This window comes from Homarus americanus, unplaced genomic scaffold (genome assembly GCF_018991925.1).
Source record: "Homarus americanus isolate GMGI-L3 unplaced genomic scaffold, GMGI_Hamer_2.0 scaffold2558, whole genome shotgun sequence".
Lineage (NCBI taxonomy): Eukaryota > Metazoa > Arthropoda > Malacostraca > Decapoda > Nephropidae > Homarus > Homarus americanus.
In genome coordinates, this window is record NW_024745671.1 from 1 (window position 1) to 8936 (window position 8936).

General features: G+C 43.9%; 2 protein-coding genes across 2 annotated transcripts in view; one reads left to right on the top strand and one right to left on the bottom strand.

Moving 5' to 3' along the window:
- Positions 1-942: 942 nt before the first annotated feature.
- Positions 943-8161, top strand: LOC121878729 (probable serine/threonine-protein kinase DDB_G0282963). The gene is made up of 5 exons (XM_042385078.1): positions 943-1076; positions 2086-3229; positions 3470-5487; positions 6632-7589; positions 7940-8161. The coding sequence occupies exons 1-3, from the start codon at positions 1064-1066 to the stop codon at positions 3609-3611; spliced, it is 1299 nt and encodes a 432-aa protein (XP_042241012.1). The 5' UTR covers positions 943-1063; the 3' UTR covers positions 3612-5487; positions 6632-7589; positions 7940-8161.
- Positions 5340-8936, bottom strand: part of LOC121878728 (ankyrin-1-like) — a 42912-nt gene continuing 39315 nt past the window's right edge. The window contains exon 4 of the mRNA XM_042385075.1: positions 5340-5424. The gene's annotated coding sequence lies outside the window, so the exon portion shown is untranslated. The remainder of the gene's footprint in view (positions 5425-8936) is intronic.

An 8936-nucleotide genomic window follows, 5' to 3' on the forward strand; every position in this document is an offset into this window, starting at 1 on the left:
TTAAGGGCATACAGTTTAGGACCCAAATTGGCCGCAAACAGAGAGAAGCTCGGGAAGCAGCCATCCCCCTGGACTCCCCGCCCACCTGGTACGATGTTGCCTTAATGGCAACAAAATCAGTACAAACACGCGGTCAAGTAAAACTTAATGGGACAACGAGACTATTTCATTTAGCACCACCAAAGTGTGGGCAGCATACCAGAAGTTCAATTAAATTATCTGGTACAAGTAAGTGGTGCCATCTTGTGATACGTGAATCCCTGAGGTAAGCTGTCGCTGTCAGTTGGACAGTCGAGGAAAAAGTGCTGCAGTATTAGAGGTGTGACTGTTACATATTTTACAGGAAGAGAAGTACTGGACATTCCCCGCCATAGAGTACTAGAACCTCAGAACATCAGGTTGGGTACTTTACTTTCTTTTACTTTTATCCTCTTCACCAAATGATCGGCTCGTTAGCCGCTTGGGCAATCGGTCACGTCTCTGTTACGCACTGTTGGCAAGTACTGGGCATGCACCGGCTCCTGAATGTACCTGAACCTGCTCCAGTGACGATGATCTAGACACAGGGATAAGCCTTCATGCAGAATCTACATACATATAGTGCCATAAATAGAATTCCAACTAATAACATAAAAAGTAGATTATGTGGAGACCTAAAATTAAACGTATTGCTAGAGGAAGTTATAATATCGAAGTTGACCATATGTACCATTTTCTGACACTTAATATCGTTCACAGAAAACAATATTTATATGGGTAACTATACAAAATATATTTACAAATGTTCAATTACATTTTGTTTCTACTACGCCCAGTAAAATGATTTTCAGTTGTTAACATGAATAAAAACGATACAAGAATATCCTCCTTATTCGTATACAATATTCTAATTAAGGTGAACAGCATCCGTAAAGTCCAACATTTCGTACCTGGCTGGTGAGTGGTGAGGCTCAGTAGTGTCTGTGGCCCGTGAGGAGTGAGGGCGTGAGGCTCAGTAGTGTCTGTGGCCCGTGAGGAGTGAGGGCGTGAGGCTCAGTTGTGTCTGGTCCGTGAGTGACTCAACATGGTCCATACGGGTAATTGACACTGATATGTTTACGGTTTTTTTTCAAGACTATTTACCAAATGTTTGATAATATAACCAATAATATCGCATTAATCTTATACGCTGGTGTGGCTGCTGTTTGAAAACGTAGATAAAAGGTAAAGAATTACATCGTATGTATTTACACTGTAGATAAATTTATTCAGTAAAATCGTCTTACAAGTTTGCACTGCTTCAGCATTTATATATAGACACTGTAAGTATACAAACCTCTCCCTTATTTTGAATAATTTGTAGTTTTGATTTTAAATTTTGTATTAAGGCAAAGTACCGCGATGAATGAGAATAGTTCGTGAGGGCTGGCGGCCGTTCACCCACCAGCGCTAATGTTGAGGTGTGGTGGATGTAAGCTGGGAGCGAGAGTGTTATAGTTCCCCTGTAGTGCCGTTATAGTGGTCTCGTTTCTGGTGAAGTAACTCCTGTCATCTCGGAGTTACCACTGCATGCTTTTACTCTTATTGTTGCCACATAGTATAATATTCCCTGTATAGTCATTGTTAGTGAGGACATGAGGAATAGGAGTCCCGCAGTGTGTACTAGTGGGGAAGTTTCTGGATATAATTCCTGTTAATAGTGAAGAACTTTGTGTATTATCGTTATTTCCTGGATTACATTAGTTTTGATTGCATATTCAAGTTCAAACGTCTAATTTTGAATAATGAAAAACAATAATCTGGAAATTAAGTTTGGTATTGTGATCAATTATTTATCCTGAGAATTATAATAGAATATAGATCAAGTTGTTTCATGTGGTGGTCTCAGTGCTCGTGCTCACATGATGGTCAACTAGTGATAAAAGCTTTAGAGAAAATCAATCCTGAAAGTAGTCGATATTAACGATATTATCATTTCATTTAAATTAAGAGAATTGGTCGATACACTTTGCACCTTGTTCATTGTAAGAATTTAAATCATGTCTATTCGTATTTTTTTTCGCTATTCATTAAAATTATGAAAATTAAATACTATTTTTATTACAGAAATGGTGACTGTGGGAACAATCATCGTTAAGTGTGTGTGTGTGACGATATTTTGCGCCGCGATGACCAATGGACGACATTCAAGTGGCTCTCTTAAGGTCAAGGGTGCCCGTATGATCACAACTCGAGAAAATTCCTTACCGCTTCACCAGCCTGAGACTGAATTCCAAATGCGAAAAGAACATAACATGGTAGAGTTGACCTCACAAGAACAAAAATTCCCCTTGGAGGAGGATTTGCGAGGCCGGAAGAAGCGGGGATACGAATACATGGCACTGGACTCTTACGCCAACACCATCACGGAGGACTACTGCCCCCCTTCCTCCCCCTCTCCCTCCAGGTTCTCCGTGTTTGGCTTCCTGAGCATGATGGTGTCCATTACCATCACTGTCGCCAACGTCCTAAACGCTATCAATAATAATAACAACAATAACGACAACAATGACAACAATAACAACGATAATAACAATAATAACAACGGTCTTAGCACTAACGGAGGTAACGGTGACGGTGGAGGCGGTAACAATGACGCCGTACAACCCCAGAACAACGTTGTCCCCGTCAGGATTAACCAGGTAGGGCAACAAAACGCCAACGCTGACTTGGGTGCCGACGGAGTACCTGTGTTGACCGCTACCTCATCCGCCAACTCCAACCCCAACACGATCTCCTTTGGGGGAAAAAACATTAACTTCGACAACAACTCGCCAGTGTCCCTCCACACACACTCCTCCTGGGTGGGGAGACTGGCACATAACTTACCATATGTTGAAATGCCTTTACGTGATGCACTAAAACATCCTCCCAGGCCCACACACACTTACTCAAGTCAGTCAAGACAAGGTAAGAATTTACTTGGTCTCAAGAAAACGTGTTCATGTAGCAGTAAGTCAACTGCCAGGAGAATTGAAAACACATTTAACACCAGTGAAGGAAATGATACTGTTGTAGTCCTAAATACCCTAGATGAGAGAGAGGCGTTGAGGCAAAGGTACTACAACATCCTACAGGAGAGAAAAGATCAGGGTGGCGGTGAGGGCCGTAGATGGCAGTGGTCCGGCTGTCTGCTGCGTCTCGTGTGTGAACAAGACCTGGAGGCTAAATACACCAGCGGTCTCGGAAGCGTCTTCGTCAGAATGTCACGGTGAGTCCTGGCTACTGCCTCTGTTAACCTGACTGGTGACGTTAATTAACTTTTAGTTGTAACTCATTCCCACACTTCATCATCATTCCAATACAGTATAATATTTACATCCATATTTGAGGTGATTAAAGTGAGTATATTTTGTTGTTGTTTAGTGCATTATTTAATATTAACTATATCATTACCAACAATCCTATAATCCTCTTGGTGTTGATAACTTCCTCTCTGGTGTACCTTCAGTTTGGCGACGCAGGCGGTGGCGCGGCGGGTATTGACATCTGAGGGAGGGACGACTCTGACCCTCACCTCCTCCTGTAGTAATGTGTCCTGCCCGCCCCTCTCACTCCTGCTGGCGGTTCACCGTACTTCTCCTGTGTGGTGACCTGAGGGAGACACAAGCCATATATTCCAGCCTACCTTGACCTGTACGATAACTAACCCCCATCCTCCCCAGAACCATCTCCTATACATCCTCTTCCTCACCCAAAGTCACCTAACCTGATCTAATGGTTCAGGTGGAATGACATCGTTGGACCACAAGCTCCTGCTCTACTCTATTACTATACTAGACGCCATCAGGTACTACAGTTACATACTGTGGTGAGGTAGAATATCCATAACGTATATCTTACTTCTGCTTCCCTAACAAAGAGATAATTAAATGGTTTAAAAATATCCCGAATGCAGTCTGCAATGTTAATTACAAATTAATTCTGCATTACGTACTCCTGAACATGCTGCTATCATTGAGGGGCCCAATCGTAATGGCTACTAGTTCGTCTTCGCCTCTATTAGAAGTGGAATCCAATTTAAACCAGAAGTCGACCCTCCCAAGACCAGCCCCACACCCTGATATACTGTCGTGCCTGGCCGAGTCTCCTAAGCTTCAAGCATTATCTTTGTTTACTGTTAATGCTTGTAGTTATGTAAACGATAAGTTATGATGTGTTTTAAGGTAATATCAGATCAAAATTGGTGTGTGTGTGTGTGTGTCATAAATCTGGTGAAGACAGCCAACCCGTCACCTCCTCACGGATCAGATGGTGTTGAGGTTCTCTCTCTTCAAGCGTGTACCCCTCTATGCGAACCCCTTCAAGCGTGACCTCCATCTAGTGTGACCCTCTTCAAGTGTGACCTCCATCTTAGTACTAACCCCTTTAAGTGCAAGCCCCATCAAGCGATTAATTTAGATTTAGCACAGTTGTTCAAGAAAGTATTGGTTCGTTTGTACAATACCCTTGAAAAAAATAATCCACGATACAGCCAATCACAGCCTGGGTGACGAGCGCTCTTGAGTCCGAAATTAGAGTTAAAATACCTTACACTCCCATGATGAGCTCCTTCCTGTCCGTCGCGTCACAGGTGGGGGCTCAGGTGGTCAACACGAATGTAAACAAACACACGGACGCCCTACTGCCCGTCACGGTCTCTCGCTCCCTTACTAACGGTGAAGGTGTTGGCCTCGGTCACTGCTCTGGTGTGTGTGTGTGGTCACGTGACCTTGAAGACGATACTGTTGATGTAGTGTGAACGTATGAGAGATGACCTAGTGAGCTGAAGGAGAGAGGGAAGGAGGGAGGATTGTAACAGGAAAGTGTTACAATAGGTAAATAGCGCACAAGCACACACACTATCGTGATCACTTCCAGTACCTTATACATTGTTGATGATCGTCACTCACAAACAAATAAATAATTCAGAGGTACTGAATAATTTTAAACTAAGGAGCTATGGCGTATCACCCAGGCATAAAGTTCTTTGTTCGAGTTATAATGTTTGTGTAGTCAGATGGACTGACACACAGACTGACCCCTACATTACTCTATCCCCGTAGCCAAGCACTGAGGGATAAACATACTCGTATACATAAAGCAACCATCTGGTAAGTGTACACTCCAACTTCTCAAATTACAACAAAACAAAAGTAAATTACCTGACATATGTGGTGTCCAGCCAGGTGTCGTGGTGGTGATAATGTCCCAGCAGCAGTAGGTGTGTGTGTGTCATGGGGGGTGGAGTAGGAGTGTGGACGAACATCATCCGCCGTGACGACCCAGCTGTCTCATGACCAAGTGAACTCGTCTAGCGGTTCTCCAGCACCGTAGCCAAGGTGTGGGATCTTCAGTAGCGTCCTTCTCGCCCCGCCAGGAACCATCGTCAGTAGCAGCAGCACTAGTAGACCAAGGCGTGGCTTCCTAAGGGGGACAGGAAGGAAACAGAGTCAATATTGGTGGAAGAACATCAGTGGCAGCATACAGGTGAGTATAATGACACAGGTACCTCGTGTAGTAGGATTACAAAGGTTTCTTCATACCTTTATCTAACATTAGTGTAACCTTATACTATACTGGTCACTGAACTATAGACCAGACACACGTTCACTTAGAATCATTGATGGAAAGATGACAAATTATCATCTCTCAAAACCTTCCATAGTAACACGAAGAAACTGATTCTCCATTTTCTTGAGTGATGTAGAGTAAGAGGGAGACGTGGTTAGTGGTACGGCACATATATATAAGTTCAAATTTCTCCCGGACACTTTGGGTAATATTTACTTGACGGCCATGTTGGTGAGGGGATTGTGACTACTGTATAAGATGTATTTACTCGTTTCTTTGTATTAATGGCTGTATTTTTTAAGTTATTCTGGAATGAGTTACCGTGAGAAGCAGTGTTCACCAGGTGTAGAGGAATCATGTATACTACCTACTAACACATGGTCAGATACTGTTAAGTGTTGAGTGAATTTTGGCTACAGTTGTATAAATAAAGCTGACGGCGTTAAGTGAAGGTGATATTGTACAGTATATAAGAGTTATGTTTCTAAAATGTCGAATCAAAACAGATGGACAATTATAAATAAGACATTAAGAGATATTTGGGTTTAAATAAGAGATAAATAGGTTTGGAATTAAATGGTGTCGAAGAGAAGTACACGTTACTAAATATTATTAAATCAAATCAAATAATTACGCTGGGAAGTTTCATTCATACGTTCACCAGTTACACGAATGATAATGGCCGGGTGTTGACGAGAGCTGCCACACCTGGGTAAACAAACCTACCGCAGCTGTCTTCATCCTTGTGTTCTTTTGTCCTCAAGAATTTTAGGCATATGTATGACTTGAATTACCTTGTTATAGTTATTAATTAAATTATGATAGATTAATGTTCACAAAAATTAATATTTCAGCTTTTATGGGTTGTGTAGGAACAGTTACACAAGGAAATGATTAAACAAGAGTGTGGTTGGTAGAGGCAACTACCAGCACACGCTATCGGAATGTACGCTAGTGTGGTACCTCCCCAAGACACACGGCGTGGCAGGTGAATATATATCAATATTGTGTTTTTAAAATAGGAGTTTAAAAGTTACGACACATGTTGTTCTCTTTCCAGTTTGTCGACTTCGTGGGCAGTGAAAGAGAACACATCTACCCTGGAGGATGGTGACGAGTGTGGTGGTGTGGGTGGGTGTGGTGGTGTGGGCGGGTGTGGTGATATGTGGGGCGGTGACAGTTTCCCCCATATCTCTCTCATCATTACCTGTAGCAGTACACACATTCTCCTCTACAAATGATGGAGAGAATGTCGACGGCAGAAGGCGAGGTAGAAGGTACCTGCCTATCCGTCTACTAGGGCGGCCTCCCTCCACCACCCAGACACCCGTAATGTTCGCCCAGGCAAGTGACAGTCAGTACCAGTACATGCCTGTCAAGGACGACGGTACCATCTATGAGCTTGACCCCTGCCCCGCTCCCTCACCCCCGTCAGGAGGAGGAGGAGGCAGTAACGTCTTCTCCCTCCTCACCTTCTCCATCGTGACGGCCAACGTCCTCATTAATGCCGTCTCGAACGTCAACAACAACAACAACCGCAACAATAACAACAACGAAAATAACAACAACGGCAACATCAACAACGAGAATGTGAGCAACAACCTGGACACCAACAACAACGACAACACCATCATGACGGGTCGCGCCCTCGGCAACACCACCTCCTCGTGTGTGTGTCGTGGACAGCGTCGACGTCGGGGAGCAATCGAGAACATACCGAAGGAAGCCAGAAAGACAGGGGAAATGACATCGAAGGAGACACCACACAGAAATAGATCCGACAGGAGCATACCGACAGTTGAGAAACCGAGGAAGACACCGACAGAGGGATTAAACCTGACGATAGAGGCACCAAACAAGCACATAACCCACGGAAGCACAACACATGAGCGGGAGGCAGCGTGGGCGAAGCAGTGGGCGGTGTGGGTGAAGGTGTGTGTGCCGTGGGTGGTGTGTGAGACCTCCAGGGCCGCCCCACACACCACCGGTCTCGCCTCCTTCACCACCAGGTTCTCAGGGTGAGTTGTCGCGTCTCCGCTAATTTTATCGTAGAACTTTTTCTTGTATACTCTGCCTAGAATTTATTTGTTCTGCCTAGAACTTATCTCTACCTGGAACATATATTAATAATTTAGAACTTCCAACCTAACTTAACAACAATTGTTACTGCCAGCCTTGAAGATTGTTGTAGCCTCTGGTGATCCCCGTATGAACATGTAATTACGAATATACCTTATGTATACCCGTATGGATAAGGACGTACTTATGTGTTCTGTAGACACCTGTATGACCATGTGTATGTGAGCTAATCACTTAATAATATCGTATGTAGTGTGTACGAAGCCTAAACACACCCTGGCTCCTTCAGGTTAGCGTCTGGTTTACTGGGTCTCCGCCACATCCCGACGCAGCTACTGGAGGAAGCAAGAGCTAGGGGCGCCCGGGGGGAGTCCTGTACCCAAGTCTTCCCCTGTCCTCCCCTGGCCAGAGACTTTGAAATGTTCGCTTGGTGAATATTTGTTGTAACTGGTGATGTGAGGACGTGTAATTAACTGTTTGAAGGTAAAGCACAGTAAAGGAAGTCTAAATATGACGTATTTTTTTTACCTACGACTTTACTTAGCCAGATATTTGCACTTTTACAGCCTCAGGTACGATTCATTCACCAGGACGCAAACTACTACTACTTCGTCACATTATGAGACAAAAGGAGTCTTTTTATTATCACTACGGCAGTGATTGTGTCTGTCTACGGCGATGTATTTATATGTGTAACTATTATGGTGTTAATTCAATGGTGCAGCAGCTGGGGACCAATAAACACACAGAGCTGCCATGGTAGTTCCCTGGTGGTGGTCACTCGTCAGCCTCGCCACAGTCAACAATGGATCCTTCACTCACTCGCTCGTCAATAAATGGTCTCCTTGACATGTGTGTGTGTATTATAAACCCTAAACAATATTACGTGCGGCTGTCATCACTCACACTGGTAAGAGGAGTGAGGGGGCGTCGCCAATTGTCTCAAAGTACAGTATATTGGCAGCACAGATCGAACACGGAAACAGATACAGTGTTTATAAAAGCGAGTCCCTTAGGCATAGCGCCCCGTAAGGTCGGTATAGCAGTAGGGCATCACTGTTGGCTTAGGTTAGGTGGCAGTCGCTGGAAACGTTTATTTGTCATCAATATAGCAAGAGCAAAAATGGCATCGGATGGACGCAGATTAATTTCAGGAAGAAAACTTTGTTAAAACAAAAACGTAGTGGATATTTTGCCGTGACCGGCTAAGATCCTACTAAGGCTATTTTACCGTGATTGCGCGCTGATTGGCTAAGTACTTTCTGTTTAATATGACGGGATGTCCA

Excerpts from the sequence above, each read along its gene's own strand:
- LOC121878729 (XM_042385078.1), top strand. Across the intron at positions 3,230-3,469 it reads GTCTTCGTCAGAATGTCACG|TTTGGCGACGCAGGCGGTGG; the intron begins GTGAGTCCTGGC and ends GTGTACCTTCAG.